This window comes from Ochlerotatus camptorhynchus, unplaced genomic scaffold, assembly GCF_037179485.1.
Source record: "Ochlerotatus camptorhynchus isolate MF236.1 unplaced genomic scaffold, CSIRO-AGI_Acam_v1.1 ptg000443l, whole genome shotgun sequence".
NCBI classification, from domain to species: domain Eukaryota; kingdom Metazoa; phylum Arthropoda; class Insecta; order Diptera; family Culicidae; genus Ochlerotatus; species Ochlerotatus camptorhynchus.
Window position 1 is genome coordinate 5,645,574 of NW_027040929.1, and position 20,094 is coordinate 5,665,667.

The 20,094-nt window shown below is 43.6% G+C and overlaps 2 protein-coding genes across 2 annotated transcripts in view; both read right to left on the reverse strand.

Annotated features, from left to right (window-relative positions):
- LOC135711830 (uncharacterized) overlaps positions 1-1,448 on the reverse strand; it is a 175,292-nt gene extending 173,844 nt beyond the window's left edge. The window contains exons 1-2 of the mRNA XM_065234782.1: positions 1,433-1,448; positions 1,219-1,352 (exon numbers count right to left, since the gene is read on the reverse strand). Coding sequence (XP_065090854.1) covers positions 1,219-1,352; positions 1,433-1,448 — 150 coding nt within the window. The remainder of the gene's footprint in view (positions 1-1,218; positions 1,353-1,432) is intronic.
- A 14,105-nt stretch (positions 1,449-15,553) lies between these two features.
- Positions 15,554-16,688, reverse strand: LOC135711920 (toll-like receptor 3). The gene is made up of 2 exons (XM_065234897.1): positions 16,592-16,688; positions 15,554-16,536 (listed from the first exon to the last, which is right to left on the reverse strand). The coding sequence occupies exons 1-2, from the start codon at positions 16,621-16,623 to the stop codon at positions 15,573-15,575; spliced, it is 996 nt and encodes a 331-aa protein (XP_065090969.1). The 5' UTR covers positions 16,624-16,688; the 3' UTR covers positions 15,554-15,572.
- Positions 16,689-20,094: the final 3,406 nt, after the last annotated feature.

Below are 20,094 nucleotides of genomic sequence, written 5' to 3' on the forward strand. Positions count from 1 at the left end.
ATCACATCAACTGATGAACAAGGGACCAACGGCTTTACTTCCCGTGATCAGAGATGTTATGCCTCAGAACATCCCGGCGGCGCCGACTGGGATTGAACCCAGGCCTGCTGTGGTGAGAGGCCATCACGCATACGACTACACCATCGGCACCGTTTTAGACTGCTTATTATTCACTACAATCTTACAGAACGAACGTAGCATTTTCTAATGAGTTCCCATCCTAATCCTCCAATGGATTCCAATGCCTTTATGGGGTTTCTTTTTGTTTGAATATTCACCAAACAAAACTTCAGAACGAAAGCAACCAATCACAAATCACTTTCCATCAACTCCCATTTCAACACAACTTCACTCGCAGCCCGGAGCCTCATTTTTCCTCATTACTGCAAGCCACGGTCCTTCCGCCTGCAAATTGCCTTGCCATCTCCCAATTGACATTCATTTTCTGCTCTTTGCCTTACCGACTCCTTCCGACAGCTTCCGTGGTCAGGTCATGGCAAAGCGAACACTTCCAAGGCCATAAACAAGAAACGAAAATTGATCGTAAATTCATGAAAAAGTAATACCAAAACTCACACTTTCCAATCGGACCTTTCCAATCAATCGCTTTCTGAGGGACCAATTTTCCAAACAAGTCAATACACATGGTAGTCTTCGTCATCCTACACCATCTTGAATCCAGAACAGCTGCTGCTCCACCTACGTCGTCGTCGTCGTCGTCTTTGTCGTTCGAGCAGTAACACTTTATTGATTGAAAAGCGAACGGCAAATCCCGTTTTCCCGTGCCGGGTTGTCATCTTCAAGGCTACGGCGGCCGTTAGAAAGGATTACGGATGCGAAGGCAAAATTGCGGCAGTAGAAGCCAAAGGCTGCGGAGAAAGAAATTGTCCTAGTCCTCTTTCTGACATCCAGCGAGGCCGGGGAGAACTCTTCATGACATAGCGGATGACACAGATTCTAAAGTTGCTTGAAACGAACGACAGGAATGTGCATATTCGGGATGTTTATGATTTTTGTTCGCATCGAGAGGTGTATTTTACAGTGGACGCATAGACAGTTCGGCTAGGTCAAAACATGGATTGAAATGAAAATTTCCCATCGCTGCAATTTCATGGAGACGCACTGTGTTTGGTGAATTGACAATTCCTTCGAACGAAATCTTAAAAACAACGGACACCAACTCCCACTGTTCGGCCTACAATTTGGACAATCACTCACTGGTTCAGCTGACAGCGAAGCCTTGCTGTTGTATATGTCTTGCCATTTCTCTATTCGCAATTTTGAACTGTCGCTGCCGTCGACTGACAGAGAGGACAGGGCCAGCATAGTACTCGGGAAAAGAATGTCATCGCCTGGAGATGAAAAGTGAAAATGCCTTGAAGATCCTTTCGATCCACAAGCGTGCTTCGCTATCTTGTATCCATTTTTTTACGTTTCTGCAGTATCATCTTGGTCTCGTTCCAAAAAAAAAGTAAAAACGAAGGAAGGCAAATACATTTTTCTTGGGATTGTGCCGACATCATGCTCGGTTCGGCTGACTTGACTTTCGCGAAATTAAATTGCAGTGCATTTTGAAGCAGGGTCGCTTTCAACGCGGCATGAATGGATCTGAACCGGCAGGAAAGGCATCATTAAAGCATCCGGAAGAAAAGCGATCCTCCGGGGAGATAAGGTTGATGGAAAACCTTATGGCGAAAGAATCCTTTCCCATCGAGACTGGTCGGTCATGCTCATCAAAGCCAAGATACGAGCTTCTTCCAGTGGTGGTTTAGAACGATATGCTTTACTTTAATTTTGGCTTGTTGGCTCGTTGCCACTCAGACATTTCTGGACTGGGAGCATCTTTGGTGAACAGCGGAAAAGTGAATAATTGAAGCTTCATCAAATAAACCTCCTGGGATGGAGAGAGAGAGCGAGAGAGTCGTTAGGGATAATTTGTTTACTCTTTTTGCTGAATCCGAGATACAAGATGATTGTTGAATATAGGACCGGATCTGGAGGATGGAGAGCCTCCAGCTGAGAGTGGAAATATGTCCAAACAACCAACCACCCACTGATTGCCAGCACGTTTCGGTAGACCGAAGGAACTGCGGTAAATGGAAAAATAACGTCCTTGAGCTCGTTTGCGCGTGGGGTACCTATTTTTAAAACGCATAATGCAACCATATGGGATTAATGTGAACGAATCTAGGCCAAGGAAAATGAAAATAATGGGGATTGAATTGTAGGAGTAATGAAGATATTTGCAGCATGTGGAAGATAATATTTATAAATAATTTTATAGGAAATGAGCGCAACTAACAGATAATTTCTACTGTACTGGAACATTGCATTCATTCTCCATTCAACCGGTTTGATTTGTTCAACAGAAGACCAGTGAATAAAATGGAAGTTTTAAGATGTTTAGGACCGATTCATTAATTTCTGGGTAAGAGAATTGTGAGAACATTAGGAAATCTACAAGAGCATTAGCAAACATAAACAACCTCAGGGTAGTTCAATGAACTTACAATTCTTGAAAAATAGAGTTCTTTGCTATAGTATAGTATGTGTTGAAGAACACATTACAGCTTGACAATAAGTAAAACGTCAATATAAACAACAAAAACAAACATTATGTATGACAGTGGCCTGTATTTGATAATTTGTGTTTACGGCATTTGTTGTTTTAGAGTTATTATATAATTTATCATGTTAACATCACGTTACTATAAGGACAACAAAAGTCTGTTTGATTTACTTACAGGGAAAAACAGAAAGTTTTCTTTGAATTATGACATATTGCAAAAGCTGTTACAGTTTGACTTATGTTGGGGTTAGACAGCCACCTTTGGTTGGGATGTGTTAGACCTCAAAGTTGAAACTGAATACAGTAAATAACAATATTTCGTTTCTGAAATATATCAGGTTTTTTTTTCGAAAACATTTGTAGATCTGTAATCAGAATAAATTCGTGTTATGGAGGCCCCGGGGATCCACCAAAAATACGGAACCTCCGTACAAGCAGTCAATTCATAAAACTAGTTTCTGGGTTTCTGTAGGATGATCAAGGCATTTCAAATGGTGATGGTGCACATGTAAATTTGGAATTGTCTCACTATGTGAAGTTTCTGAATGTATAAGCTATAACTTGAAATCCTCACCATTTCCGAAGTCGGAACATCTACGTGAAGTTCACGCACCGACTAGTGTTTGCGTAGTGAGAGAATTCTGAACTAACCAGCTTGTAAATTGGTCGCATTGGTCACCTGAAAAATTTTCTCGGAGACGAAGACTTTCTAAATGGTAAAGATCTCAAGATATATTTTATATAGGAAATTGATTTTTGTACGTTAGCACTGCATAGTGAGAAAATCCTATTATACTGTTCTCTAATCAATTGATAAAATTGTACAGTAGGTCATATGCAATTTTACCGACGACAGTAACCATTTATATGGTTGTTTTCAATGTCTTACCCCTAGGGGTAGCATGGTTTTTTTTTCTTTTATTATTTCTTTTTATGGTTCGTGATAAAACATCATCAAATGAGAAGGAAATTTTCTGAAAATCAATGTTATGAGGAAAAGTACTCTAAAAAAAAATCAATATTGACTTAATTTATTGCGGACATTTTATACAGCTTTGGTTAAATTTTACTTCAAACTCAACGGTGGACATCTTACTCCGTTGTTCCCTAAATTTCAGGGACTATAAAGTAGTTCCAAGAACCTCATAAAATTTTCGTTCGCAAATCGAATTAGCTCCGCGTTGTGTAGTGACGCTCTCGCTGACCCAGCCATGGGGAAGAAATCGCGCGGTAACGCGAGTGCCGGCTTACCGGGAAAACAGCCTCTCCCAGGAGACGGCGCGACCACCGAGCCAGCCCAGAAGAAGCTAGAAGAAAACCCCATTGCCCGTCCCAACGGGCGTTGCGGACCCGCAGCCGGGGCCTCCCGGAACTAAACGACCCAGACCTGAAGACAGTAGCGCCACCGCATCGGCAGCAAAAAAACTGCTGAGCAACAATCCGTTCTCCGCCCTGCAGAACGGAGCCCAGCCGCAGTCGGACCCTGAGACGGTGCCGAAAAAAGTGAAGTTGCCACCCTTCTATGTAAAGGGCTTCCCTCCCGGGCTATGGGAGCAGCTGGATTACTACATTAAGGAGGGCCTTCGTTGCACCATTCAACGGTGCACGGAAGGCTACAAACTGATGGTCCCGGCCGAAAAACAATAGGGCCCTCTTGGACAGGATGAAGCTGGAGTACTTCTCCCACGACGTCGAGGCCACCAAGCCGCTGAAAGTGGTGCTGCGCGGGCTTCACGACATGAACTCCACCACCTTAATGAACGAGACTAAGGCGAACGGCCTCAAGCCGGTCGAAATCCACAAGATGACCCGCAGCAAGGCCATCAAGTATCGTGACCAGCTCTACCTGGTCCATCTGGAGAAGAAATCCACAACCGTGAAGGATCTCCAGACGACACGCACACTGTTCCACATCGTAGTGAAGTGGGACCGGTATAAGCCGACCAACCGTGGCGTCACTCAGTGCTCGAACTGCCTATTGTTCGGGAACGGCACCAGGAACTGCCGCATGGCCAGCCGCTGCATCAAATGCGGCAAAAACCACAAGATCAACGATTGCGACAGCATCGAGGAAGCCGTTCCCACATGCGCCAACTGCGGTGCCGCCCACAAAGCCACGAGTAAGGCCTGTCCGAAGCGGGCCGAATACGCCGAGATCCGGAAGAAGGCCTCGTCCAACAACCAGCCCGGTCGCATGAAGGTTCCGGAAAACAACGCGCAGAACTTTCCTCCGTTATCACCGGTCCAACCACGGCCAATTCCAGTGTTGCCGCCGCTCCCGCTCAACCAACAGTTGGCTGCTGCCCAGTCGGCTGCTGCCCAGTCGGCTGCTGCCCAGTCGGCTGCCGCTGCAGTACCCGGTCAAGCCTCCGGGCCATCGACGGATCCCCCTGCTCCGGGATTGGCCGGTACAACCGGCGAAGCTTCAGACGATTCTCCGCTGTCAACGGATGAGATCGTCACACTGTTGGCCCAGGCCATCATCATCAAGCGCACCTGCGCTACAAGAACACAACAGCTCCAAGCTATTATCTCCTTCGTCGCTAATTATGGACCGTGAATCCATAAAGATCGCCAACTGGAACGCTCGCTCCGTAGGGGCGAAAAACATTGAGCTTGCAGACTTCCTCCGCAAGCACGACATCGACGTGGGCCTTCTCACTGAAACCCACCTCAAGACCAGTGACAGCTTCTGGCTGCCCGACCACAGCATTGTCCGGCTTGATCGCACCAGCTCCAGGGGGGCGGTGTCGCCGTCATCAACAAGAAAGGCATCAAGCACTGCACCCTACCCCACTATCGCACTTCCATCATCGAGGCCGTCAGCGTAGAGGTGGAAACATCGACTGGAAACGTCCGTTTCATCGCCGCCTACTGCCCCGGCAATGTACCGTTAGCAATGGTACAGCACAGCAGTTCAAGAACGACCTTGCCATCATAACCCGCACCAATGCCCGCTTCGTAATCGGAGGGGACCTGAACGCCCGGCACGAGGCCTGGCGGAACTACCAGCAGAACCAGAACGGCCGCCTACTATTCGACCATTCCCAGCATGGTCTCTATTCCGTCTGGTTTCCGGACGAACCAACCTTCACATCACCGGCGGGCAACTCATCGACGCTGGACCTGTTCTTGGCAAACACCGGATTAGCCAAGCCGGTTGCCGTCAACAACCTGAGCTCGGATCACCAACCGGTGCTGACCGAGCTGGGCTGCAACTTGGCCCCTGCACCGTGCCTGCGGAAGGACTACCATCGAGTCAACTGGGTCCAGTTTCGGCGCGTGGTCGACCGCCACATCGACGACAACCCACCGCTCGACACAGTGGAGGACATCGACCGGGCCCTGGAGGGTCTCCATAAAGCCATATCCGTGGCTGACGAAGAGTGCGTTCGACGAGTTCCTGTGAGGGGTAAGTTTCAAGCAATTGATTCCCACACCAAACTCTTGATTCGGCTCAGAAATGTTCGTAGACGCCAGTTTCAGCGGACTGGGGATCTGCAGCGTAAATACGAAATGGTCGATCTGAATCGGCAGATCGCTTCCAGAATGGTCTCAATCCGGAACGAGAGTTTCGGGCGGCTCTTTCAGAACCTGAACGACCGTTCCAGACCATTCTGGAAGGTTGCCAAGGTGCTGAAGTCTCACCCCAAGCCCATTCCACCACTTAGAGTCAATGACGAATGGCTTATCACCAACGAAAAGAAGGCCAATGCGATTGGGGAGCACATTTCCCAGTAGACTGATGCAAAATTTGACTTTTTCGCTCCACAATACTTAAACGATTCCAAATCGGATCCTGACTATCCTCTCAAAATTTGAACCCCTTTGGTGAGAAACTGAGATGGCACAAACCATTTGAAGTTTGTATGGGAATTACTATGGTAAAACCTAGATTTTTGTTCATGTCTATCAAATAATTCACCATATCGGTCTGCTTCAAAAGCTTTCAACTGTACTTGTAGGAAATTTTCCCAGCTACCACTTTACCGAAGACCACTTTTTGATTAAATACCAGGATCGAAAGTTATCAATGGTTCAATGCGCTGATGTCTTATGATCATGCTCAATCAACTGCTCAGCAGGCAACATTGGTGTTTCTGGGACGTTGAATAGGACACAAAAATCATGGCTACTATGTCACACTGCAAAATACAGTGTTGCCTACAGAGCAGCTGCTTGATCATGTCATAAGTTTACCAATCTCTTAAATAATTAATAACTTTTTCCTGTCTCGTTTTACATAGAAACAATCTTCAGCAAAGTTGTAGCTCTATAAGAATGGCTATCGAACTGTTTCGCAGCTCAATATGGAAAAAGACTAGAAGGCACTGAACAAAAAGTTGAGATTTCCCATAGTAATTTACATGCAAACTTTAAATGGCTTGTGCGAAGTCTGTTTCTAACCAAATGAGTTGTAACTTTGGGAGGCTAATCAGGACCCGATTTGAAACCATTTAAGCATTGTGGAGCGAAAAAGTCAAATTTTGCATCAGTCGCATTTACTTGGCTCCAAAATCCCAAGTCCACTCGAGAACCAGCTTGCGCAGTGCGTTCAGACGTTAGATGCCTCCCCTTGTGCCGTCCCTCCAGAAGAACGGATTACAGAGGAACAAATTTGCTCAGCGCTGAAATACAGTAAGAACATGAAGGCTCCTGGGTTTGACGGAATATTCAACCTAGAGTTGAAAAATCTCAGCCCGAGGGTGCACTCACTGCTGGCTGCCATCCCCAACCTGGGAAAGACCCTTCACTACCAGCAAGCTACAGACCGATTAGCCTGCTCTCAGCGCTGAGCAAGCTGTTCGAAAAATTGATCCTCAGCCGACTGAACAAGTTTGTGGAGGAAGATGACATTCTTCTTCCGGATCAGTTCGGGCTCCGCAAGGGGCATTCCACCAATCATCAGCTAGTGCGGGTGATGAATAATATCCGAAGTAACAAAGCTGTATCCAAGTCCACAGCCATGGCCTTGTTAGACATCGAAAAGGCGTTTGACAATGTCTGGCACGACGGACTTATATACAAGCTTTGTAACTCCAACTTTCCACCATACCTTGTGAAAATCACCCGTAACTACCTCCAGCAAAGGTCGTTCAGGGTGTCGTTGAATAGTTCCCTTTCGGGACAATCTCCAATCCCAGCAGGTGTTCCGCAAGGGAGTCTGCTGGGACCACTGCTTTACAGCATCTACACGTCGGACATCCCTCCTCTAGGAGACGGTTGGGTTGCGTGTTCTTCCTGTTCGCAGATGGCACCGCGATAGCCGTCAAGGGTAGGATGCCTCGTGAAATTACGAACAAGCTCCAACGATGCCTTGACACCTTTACTGATTATGCCACCACGTGGAAAATCAAAATCAACGCCTCGAAAACCCAAGCGATCATGTTCCTTCACAGACAATCGTCAAAACTTAAACCGTCTCCCTCCTGTACCGTAATAATCGATGGTACAAGGGTCGAGTGGTCCGCTGATGTTACTTATCTCGGGATGTTGTTCGATGAGAAGCTCCTGTTCCGCTCGCACATAGAGAAAACCCTAGTTAAGTGCTCCGCCTTGGTTAGGTGTTTGTATCCGCTCATTTGCCGCAGATCCCGCCTCTCAAGGCAAAACAAACTGGCTGTCTACAAACAGATCATAGCCCCCGCGATCTTCTATGTCGCCCCGGTGTGGGAATCGTGTGCTCAGACCCACAGGAACAAAATCCAGGTTGCACAGAATAGAGTGTTGAGGATGATCCTAGATCGTTCATTCGACACAAGAATAGCAGACCTCCATCAAGAGGCAGAAATTCCCAAAGTAGATTCCAAAATTGAGGATATGACAACCAAATTTATCCAAAAATGCAATCTTTCTGAACATGCTTTAATAAGAAATTTGTACTTAGTAGGTTAAGTGTATATAGTAGAGTAGGTTAGTTTTAAGCTGTAAATAGTAGTATTAAGTAGTTTCTCTTAAAGTTCTAAAAACAAAACAAACCAATCCCGCCAAGGTGGTCGACCGTGTACTAAGTCTAGGACTAATTCTGTAAAACAAATTTTTAATTTTGCCCATACCTAAAGATGAAGAAAGCAATTAAATCACTAAAAAAAATGGATATGGTAATCATCCAAGTTGAACTGAAATAAAGATCATTTAAACTAAACTAATCATAAAATTTTCGAAAACTTCAACATCAAGAGAAGGAGGAGCAGTTCAATGGAAGCTCCGTAAACTTCAGAGCAAGGTTTCAGATCGGAGAACTTTAAGACATTAGTTTCATACCACTGCAAAAACTTTTAAGCAGTTCCAAGACCTTCAGAGTTGATCAAACAACGGACGGGTTGCAGTCACACGCGAAGTCGGTAACTCCGCCATAAATTGCTCTATCATTTTAGGACGGTTCCGGAAGCAAACGACGCAGCTAGGGACCATCCGCTTGACGAGATCCCTGGCCCCTATGATCCAATACCGGAGACAAAGAAGCGTGAGAAGAAGTTGTGGCGCTGCGTGAAGATGTCGAAAATGGAAGGATCTAACCAGTAGCGATGAGAATGCGTGTGACGATGGCAGGATGACAGGATGCTTGTTGTCGAACGAAAGTTGCGAGTTGCTTAGTCGTCCACCGATTCGAAGGACTTGATTGTCATGATGATCGTGGATGAAACCATCGAAGACGAGATTTCGCTGGTACATGTTGCCGTTGTAGTAGTTGTTGTCGTTCGCTGCCAAAACATTGTTGCTGCACTAGCTTGATTAGCGTTCTGTATCCCAGCGACGTGGTTCCACGAGCAGTTTTCGGTAGCAAACTGGATCTTGGATACTCGGTTCACCACGAATGTTGTCCATGTAGAAGGAGTGGATTTCAGCCAGCAGAGGACCACAGTGGAATCGACCCAGAAAAAGGTGTCAGTTGAAGGGATTTCATTACCTTCTCGTTGAGTTCAGCACCAACGAGTGCTCCACACAGTTCGAGTCGCGGAATGCTCTGCTTCTTGATTGGGGCGACTTTCGATTTGGAGGTCAGGAGCGCTACCTTGACACAACCATTAGAGTTCATTGATCGAAAGCAGACACACGCACCGTATGCGTGATCCGAGGCGTCGGTGAAGATGTGGATTTGCAGTGACGTTGGTGCTGGAAATAGAACACAGCGGTGCACACGAAGTTCGTAAACTTACACATACAAGCATCAACAATTCAAAAGGGTGTATTCGTAGAAAATGAAAAACACATAAGCAGCTGTAGCTTTTCAACTATTGTACCAAATGACTTGACATTTTCACTGCAGAGTGTTTAGTCCATGCCGGTTGTGGTTGTGCAAGGAAATTATTTCAATATGTTTGGTGATAAATCTTGAAACCAAACGATTTTTTTTTGCAAAATATGAATTTTCCCAAGTGCCTGCTACTTCAAAAATTTGACAAATTTTGACTTAAAAATCATATCCTTTTTAAAGAAGTAAAAAACAATCCTTATACGCCAAACAAAAACAGTTTTTTTCTGACACACTTTAAAAATTCATAATCATTGAATAAATTGAACAAGGAATGGAAAAAAAATGAGTTAAAGAATCAGTTTCTTGCCACTTTACAACATTTTTAAGACAACATATTGTTTGTTTTATCAAAGCTCAAATTAAAACTAATATTTGAATCATGAAATACTTTTTACTTTTTTAATACTCTCTTAATCATCCTTGAAATAATTGTATATAGTAGTTAAAAAGTTGCAGCTGTTTATGTGTGAGCCATTTTTCCAGAAAAACAATCTTTATATATTTTACATGAGCATTTGCATAGAAAGATACCAGATTTTTTTTTTATCAGAAGGGGGAGAGGATTGTAAAAAAGATGCGAAATTTTAAATGTTTGTGAAAGTCATGTTCGAGCAAAAATGACCTGCTTTTATCTAATTGAACCTCATTGGAGTTGGGAATGCATCCATTTACGCCGTATACATTAAAAACAATTAATAAAAAGATAAATTACGATTACAAATCAAATGAGGTCGACTCAAAGATAAGATTAGTTCACTCATGTTCTTGAAAACGTAGTTAGCTCATAGACTGAGAAAAACTTCCCGAGCTTTGACAGGAATTTGTTTTCTAATATGAGCAAACACTTAAATTTTATTTGACACAAAAGGTTCATGTTATTTTGTGATGCAATTCCCGATTATGATATCACATGAAAGTTATGTGAAATTCTATTGAATCTTTTCATGATTTGAGGATATGTGATTTATTCTTTGAATGTATACTAATTTTTCGTCGATGTTTGTCAAAGTCGAAAAAAATTATGAGGCTCTGAAAATTATAAAACTACGTTTTCTAGAGTCTCGAAAAATTAAACTTAAATATGAGTCTGGTCCTTTTGCACGCCAGCAGTGAAATGCATCGTGCGATACCTCAAATCACATGGAACTCAATATAATGATTAGTGCAGGTATTTGTATTGATTTTCCTAAACTTATAGCTCACCTGATCCTTTGAAAAAGTTCGTTATGAAGTTTTCTCTCGGGTTTCCTTTGATTTTTCTCGAATTTGTTTCTATATTTTTACGACTCTTATTCAGAGGTACAAAACGGCGAAAATGGCTGCTTCGTTCAGCACTAAAACTGCATCCTGGGGTGGGTGTTCTCGAATAAAAAGATGGAATAGGATGGAAATATACTGTCTGCTTCATTCAAGAGAGACTACAGTAATCTGCTTCACATTTCTATAAAATATGCTGAAAAATATCGATTTTTTAAGATAAATTTGAGTAGTAATGAATAACAACAAGTACCTGCCAATATTATCCGATTTCATTCAATATTTCTCGATAATCTTGGATGTGGTAGATTTATCGAGCATTATGCTGATGTTGATTTTAGTGTGTTTTGTGATGTGAACTGTTACTTTCTTGAGCACCTGCTTTTGTGATTGTTGCATGTTCAAACTCTGGAAGCAACGATATTTGCCCGGAGATTTAGCCAAACGTGACCAAACTTCGACTCGACCAAACCCAAGACCAAACGATAAGTGCCATCGATGCTGATCTTCCCCGGATGCCTGATATTGGGGAAGTCTGTTGAGGTAGTGATGGAAATCAGTGATGACCATGGACATTTGCGTGCCATATGCGTTTCCGCACTTCTTATAATGTGTGTAATGCGCTATACTATCATCTCAAAATTTCAAGAGCACAGTTTTCACAAAACATACAACAATGAATCTGGAACTTCAAATTTAATGCAGCAAACAGGGAGTTCCAATTTCATAAGTGATGTCACAACTGTGTCCGAAAATTGTGCTCTAGAACACTTGCCATCCTCAGGCAGTTTGTGAACTCTTCAAGGAATCACCGTAAATAATTTTTGAACATACGATTTTCGAACAGATTTAACAACCAACAATACTAAAAAGTGGATCAGCAAACTCGTAATGACCTTATCTTGCAAACTGAAGCACGCTTACGCAAACGAATTCCATCATCGAATAGGAGAGAATTTTCCCTAGCCGATGGTGTTGTGGATGTGGCAAGGCGAGTTTCAATTTGCGAAAAAAGATCATTACAAGATTTGATTACAAAAACTGATCCACCTTTTTGAATTGTTGGTGGATCGTTCCTTTCTTATAAAAAAACGGCTTTCATCGTTACCTGTCATGATACTCATAGAGATGCAACCCGATATAAGAGATGTATACGATTAAATGGATTTCCCCGACTATAAATCAATAAATCAAACTTTAGAGTAATTTTTGGCAAATTTTGGCGGTTTCATTCACTTTTTCAGTGACAGTGACTATAGACAGTCAAGTTAAAGACGGATCAACGTGAGTTGACGTATCCAAACAAACCATCAAATCGTATGGAAAATGTTCGTCTTGGATACAACTTGGCAGCACTTTGACAGGTCTATAACTATGACCATCTATAACAGTGACAGCTCGTTCGTGTGGTGGATTTGAAAACGCACGAATTTCTAATGCGTGTTGTAAAATGCATCGCACGTGCAATTTGAATAAAGATGTAAAACAGTGTAACCAAATAAATTTTAAAATTTTCCCTTTGTTATAAAAGTCTGTAAATGTCTGTGAAAAAACCAAACAGTCTGTAAATGTCTGTAACTAAAAAAAATGTCTGTGAAAAAAATAAAAGTCTGTAAATTCACAGATATGCCTGAAAATCTGAGACAACTTTTGATCAATTTACCTCATATTCATATTCCCGGAAAAATAAGAAAAAAATTACTCACTCACTGAGAAACTCCACTTTTTGCAATTTTGAGTTGAACTCGATTCAGGTACTGCGCTACTCGCATCGACCGTGCAATATTAGCTATAATCTCTCAATAGCTTCGTCTTATCCCGCTGAAACGGAACACCCATTGGCCAAATCACCTCTTGAGTTAGACCAAATTGAATCCAATTTTGGATCAAGATAAGCACGGATTTCGTTCCCGTCGAAGGCACCCTTTCTCTGTCAGTCAACAACTGCAAACGACTCCATTTTGTAGCCTTAGCTGCGGGATTAAAGACAACGAATGGTTGGTGGTTTCGATCCAGTCTTAATACTCGGTGTCGTCAAACGTGCTGATGTTTTCGTTATCGACTCGAGATTGAGTGTATCTTGGATAATGTTATACACCACCACCCTCCATCCTGGCAGCTGCTGTTACTTCAGGAGGTATACTGAATCTCTCTCCCCAACGTGCATGTTTGAAACGTGCACTATTTGTTGAATTGATACTATCACAATTGAATTTATAACGTAAACAGCATGCGAGAAACGATGTGCAGCGCGTTTCGCATGACAGTAAGGGATGCAGTTGATTCTGAATCGGGGATCACCTTCATTTTACCGTAACGGAAAATGCGTCGAGGGGTTCTTGCATGTTTTGTTATAACAAATGACAGTGAACTTTCATGATCTGGCGACTCAATCCTAAATCCCCTCGTTTCGAAATCTTATTCATAATCCTTAAAAGACCACATCCTGTAGCACTTCACATCCTCTATGCCGGAACAAGTGATCCATCTCCGTTGCTTATCGACACTGTTCTATTCACTATGCAGTTTAGCGAGCAACGCAAATAAACACAACTCAAAGACGCATCAACGGTGAAACGACGTCGACGACGATGTGCAGCTGTATAGTTTGGTATGCATTATTCACAGCACGCAATCCTGATACCCCCCTGGCACTCCGCTGATCCTGAATTGTGGTCCTGTAAAACCTTCCCCAATCAGATCTGCTGCCAAGACTAGCTGGTGCTGGTGTGGTGCCGCAAAGTTGATTTAGTTGCGAAAATCCTCACCCGCCTTGGAACCCAGCTCGCAACCAACTTATGGGAACCGGGAAAACTCCTTCAGAAGCTCTTCAGATCGCTTGATTTGAAAACTTTTGTTATATTATATGGAAGCGTTCGGATGCGGCGCGTTTCTTTGATATGTAAATTGCATCAGCAGCAGATGCCTGCAGTAACAGCAATGGTAGTAGCATGTAGTTGTGGCAGTAGATTGCATTTGGGCGAATCTGTGCATGCAGTTCGGTGCACTACCGCACAGATTCGAGCTGCAGGTCGTGTAACGCCGTGATTGGAAATCAACAGCGAGGGAAATAGTTTTGATTGAGTTGCAGCGGAATGCAGAGACGGAGAATGTATAGTTCTGATTGCGGTTCCAGTTAATCAATACGCTGCTAACAGAACGAGGGTTTCAAGTGATGTAACCGAATTCCGGTCGAGAACGAATTTTGTGGTCCCGTCGATTGCAACCGAGAGAGGGTTGGAATCGATTGCACATTTTCTTCATCATCCGCGTGGTAATTTCCTCGCAGTTTCCGTGTTATGATCGCCTTTCGCGAACGTCTAATTCGGCTCACGCCTCACCATTACGCCTTAACGCTCGAAGGCTTCCATTCTTTGATGGCTTAGTAGCTTTAATTTTATTACGACAAACTAAGCGCCAGTGCGAATGGTCTCCCTTCCCAAAGATTATGTTCTCCCTGTCTCAATGGTTTCCTTCAACACATCGATGGTGTGGACCTGTTGTTCGCAAGTGGGCTTCTTCTGAACCATTAAGGTGGGTGGTGAAACAGTGTCTATTTCGGCGAATCGTGGACTTTTGGGTTCATACTTTTCACCAGGGTCAAATTAGGACACTCATACGCCTTTTTATTGTGTTTCAATCGTTTGATCTCTGTCCTATCATCAGACAAAATGCAATTTACAAGCCGAGTTCAATTCGTATTGATCGATTCATGAAAAAAAAACCCCAAATTGACATCATTTCCTGGATCCAACCCCGTTTTCCTGCTATCATCCACTGTAGACGGAGTACATAGCTCAGCAGCAGCAGCATACGCGTATGAATTTTTATGGTAATTCTTGGAAAAGCGCTCCCGGCGGTGGCAGCGACAGCAACAGCGACCAACAACCCATCAAAAACCCCACAAAAATGCGTTTTCTTCTGCTGCTTGCTCCCCCTCGCTCACCGTGTTCCGGAGGTTGGCAATTTCCTGCACACTGAATGCCAGGATAATTGGAAGGTACGTCCTCGCGGAGTTGACTTTTTCCTTCTCCTCTCGAGTCTTTCTGCTGCGCTCTTCACAAAAGTCACAAAGTCGACCGCTGGGTGAAATTTCCATCAAAGAATTCAACTTTTCCAGGCACGGGGCCCGAAATACGTCATTAATTGGATTTTAAACTCCCCGTCGACGGCAGGTTGCTGGAAACCTTTGTAACCTTTATATTTGCATGTACTTTCTTCAGTTTGGCATCCGGCACGCGCTAAGTTGTAAATTACCGGCTGCGAGTTGGATAATTGTTGGAGAAATTCACAAAATGTGGTTTACATATTTATCTCACCAGGGGGAGGAAAGTTTCATCCAAGGGCACTTTAGGCTGATTCGTCCATCCAGTCAGTGGTCGACTCAAAGCGCATTAGCATTTTTCTTCATCTGAGCCGAAGATGAAAGAGGATCATTTAAAATGGTAATTTAGTGGGTACAACGAAAATTTTAATTCAAATCACATTTTATTGACCACCAAGGATTCTACAGAAAACATCATCAACGATGTCATCAAAGTTTATCACGTTTTGGGTGACATTTTTAGCGATCTTCGTTATAGTATCGCCCAGCGAATCCTTCAGTTTTTGCTCGTTCCTCGACTTTTGAGCTAATCCTTGAATTTTCACCTTGGCATGACACGGATCCAAGCCAATCCATTCGAACGTCCTGTTGGTACTTCTGGCTATCTCTAGAACATCATCCCGCCATGGGCAATCCCACTGATTGCCATCGAGTCGAACGGTGTTCAATCCCGGTAGTTGAACTAGAATGTTCTCAATTCGATCCAAGCTGTTGCTCGAAACGTCCAGTTCATTCAATTCGGGCATGATCCAACGGGAGATGTCCAGCGTGGTGATTTGGTTATGAGCTAGATTCAGAAATTTCAACGAAGCTATCCTAACAAGTCCTGTTGAAAACACAGCTTTGATGCTATTGTAACTCAGACCCAAAATGGTTAGCTGATCCAATCCGGTGAAGTCTTGCATGTTGAGAAATGAAAGATGGTTATTCGACAAATCTACCAAAGTCAAGTTTGAAAGATGACTCAAATCTTTCGGTATTGCGGCAAGTTCATTCTCAGGCAAATGAAGTTCTGTTAAGTGGTATGGCTCAGCAGTGTCGATCTGGATTTCATTCAGCTGACAGCGGGAAACTCTGAAGTACTTCAACTCTGGTTTGAGGAATGCACTTTTTATATTACTGTTGAAGATGTCCAATCGTTCCACATTCTGCATGCGATACAGTAGCTGACTAGAAAGTTCATCCAGGAGAGCAAACTGCAGTTGAATGGATGTGTGCTCGGGAAATTCCACCCTGCAGGAATGGATATCGGCAGTGACGCTCGTAATCAAGCAAAACGAATCTTCCTCGCTGTAGTTATCGCAAAAATATCGAGCTCCAAGTGACGTCGAGGTGAATGATACCACTCTGAAATAAGTTTTTGGTTAGGGAAAATGAATTTGAACTACTGTAGTGAACTTACAAAATAAACAGAAAACGCTTAAATCCAGCCATGATTTCTAATGCCGTTCACGTCAAAGCACGTTCGGGTTCGATTGAAGAGCGATCGTTACTGGCATTATGAAATCAAAGTGCTGCTGCGCGGTACTAACTGCCCTTATCATGTGCTATGACAAGCAGTGTGCATTTCAGCTGAAATTCATGCACGACAAACATTATCAATCATAGCTGATTGAACCCGTTTTCAAGTATACAATGTTTCTAGAATTGCAGGCTACTTTAATGAATACAAGTAAATATTGATAGTCATCATGGTTGTAGGCCTGTTAACATATAAAAATAAATACTCACCTCTTGATCCCGGGCATTCAGAACTGAATCATACTATTCTTAAGGGCAAGGTTGATAGAATTCTAAAATGGCCGTTGGCCTAACTGATTTGCCTTATAAAATCAGCCATGATAGGGAAGATTTATGGATTCTAGTAATCTTGTGTGTGCGACAACACTGCTACTGATTCAGCAAGATAGTGTGTTAAGGAACGATTACAGTCTTTTGTTGCGTATAGTTGTGAGACGATAGGGAAAGAAGCGGTGTTCAGTTTCCTCAGAAATCAAACGCCCTTAATTCCTACGAATTTGAAAGTGGTAACGAAGTTGGTCTTTGCCAAGTGGCTTTCCCACCGGGAACACGAAAGAATTCGTTATTATACCACTGTAGTGCGATCAGATTGGGAAACTAAAGCTATGTCCATTTAGAATCCGGAATAATAAAATCATCTGTATATCGGTAACGGATTAACGTAAAAATAAGGTTAATACATCAAAACAAAGGTAATTCACTGTACTTTAAGGAAAAAACATCAATACAAATCATTTCTCTTGTTTTGTAATAAAAAATTGCACTTTCTTTTTTATTCCTCCCATCAAACGCTGCACATCTCCGGAGTCAACTTCCTTGGCACATTTGTTCCACATTTTGGTCATCTGAATCGTGTCCCGAGCCGTTTTTCCACTTTTATTAATTGCCCAAAATCTCTGGATGGGCCGGAACTGCGGGCAGTTGGGTGGATTTATGTTTTTATCGATGAAATCTACGTTATTATCGCGGTACCACTGGATGACTTCCCGACTGTAGTGGCAACTCGCCAAATCTGGCCAAAACTTCACGGGACCTTTATGGGCTTTAATGAAAGGTAGTACGCGGTTTTTGAGGCATTCTTCCTTGTACAGCTTCGAGTCCATCGTCTTATTCGTCACGAACACTTTGGTCTTTGCTCCGTAGCTGTATATCCCTCATTTTTTTGGAAAATTTGTCCATAAAAGCAAACTTAAACTTCGCAGGAACATCTCCTCGTGCCGTCGCCATGTAGAATTTTTGGCCAGGAAGCTGTCCGAAATCCATTTTGACGTAGGGTTCATCGTCGATGAGCAGGCATCCTTGGTACTTCGTCAAAACCTGCTGGTAAAATTTCCGAGCTCGAGTTTTGGTGACGAAACTTTGCTTCAACGTTCTGTTTGTTTGGATAAGAACGATATCCTGCTCGCAAACGAATTCTTCGAACGGTACTGCGAGCAGCAGCGTATTTTTGTGCGATTTCATTATCTGATATTTTAGGGTTTGCTTTGACGGTTCTCAACACCTTCTGGTTCTGCTTGCGGTCATATGTATTGGGCCGTGATATATTCAGTGGAAATAAGTATCCGAGGAACTACTGTAGTTAATTAAATACTTTATTAATTAAGGATTAGCGACAACAAAGCTCTCACTTGAATGGTGCTTTTACGAATGTAGAAAAATAAGGTAAGCGGTGCTGTCAGTGTAGGTAGAAAGTTTAATTCTTGACAACACAGCTCTGATGGAAAGAGCATCTCGATCGTTGCTCCTACCAATACTCCTCCTCAACGATCTCCGCCGGTCAATCCCAGCATAGCAGAGATCTTCCGAAGCTTCACCTGTCCAAGTGCCTTGGTAAGTATATCCGCAGCCATTTCTTCGGTTGAGCAATACAACAGTTCCAGTACCTTTGCATCGCACAACTCCTTGACGAAACACTGCCGAGTCTGAATGTGTCTCGATCGCTTGGTCGTCCATTCCGAAACAATGAACTTAATGCAGCTCTGGTTGTCTTCCCACAGCGTCACTGGCTTGAAGGACGGTTCACCGAAGTCGTCGAACAAATTCAGAAGCCAAACAGCCTCTTGGCTCGCCTCACTCAACGCCACGTATTCCGATTCCATCGAAGACAATGTGACGAAATTCTGCAGACCGCTTGTCCACGAAATAGCTCCTGCTGCTAACATGGAAACGATGCCGGTCGTCAACTTTCGAGTTTTCAAGTCACCCGCCCAGTCCGCATCTGAGTATCCAATCAACTTGCCGTCAGGATCTCCGTACTTCAACTGCCACTTCTTTGTACTTTTCAGGTAGCGAACTACCCGTTTAGCCGCTATCCAATCGACTTCCGTCGGGGCACACACACGCATCTCCCCAAAATAGACACACTAGCAGCGATGTCCGGTCTCGCGCAGACTGCGATGTACAACAGTGTCCCGACTAGACTCCGATATTGCGTGTTTGTTTCGAGTGGAGGACTGTCCTCCCTGGTTTTGACGAATCCATCCTCCATCGGGGTTTTCACACTCTTGGCGTCACCGAGGCCGAATCTCTCAGCAACTCGGTCCATGTAGCTGTCCAGCGAAATGCCGTACTTACCATCTTCCTTCTTGATTTCCATCCCCAGGAAATAGTTCACATCTCCTAGGTTGGTCATCTCGAACTCCTTACTCAGGGCCGCATAGATCTTTTCGATCTCCGTCTCGCTTTCGCAGCCGATCAAAATATCGTCAACGTAGACAAGCAAGTATACGCGCTTTCCGTTTACAACCTTCGTGTAAAGACACGGATCAGCCTGGCTTTGCTTGAAATTCAGGACTTCGAGAACGGCGTGCAGACAGTGATTCCAACAACGAGCCGACTGTTCAGCCCGTAAGTACTCCCTTTCAACTTGCACACTTGCTTCTCCTTACCTTTAATCTCAAAACCGGTTGGTTGCCGCATGCATATCTCCTCTTCCAGCCTCCCGTATAGATACGCAGTCTTCACATCAAAATGCTTAAGTACCAAGCTCCGTTTGGTCCCGATCGCCAAAAGCGTCCGCAAAGTGGTCTGCTTTATAACAGGTGCGAAGACCTCGTCATAGTATTGACCATACTTTTGACAAAAACCTTGGGCGACCAAACGAGCCTTACTTAATAGCTTCTCCAGCAGCATTTCGTTTTATCTTGTAAACCCACTTGCACCCTGTAGTAGATAGAGTTAGTGTTGAATAAATAATGAGTAGAATCAAGTGAACGTGAAGCGTGATAGTTCGTATGTAAACAGAATCTCATTGGTTAGACAATTTTGATAGGTTAGCAGGTATAAATATGAAGTACCTAAGCTCGTTGAAGTCATTCTTGTAACGAATTTTGGAGGTGAATCACCACCAGCAGCAGCAGAAACAGCAGCAACAGAAACCTCAGC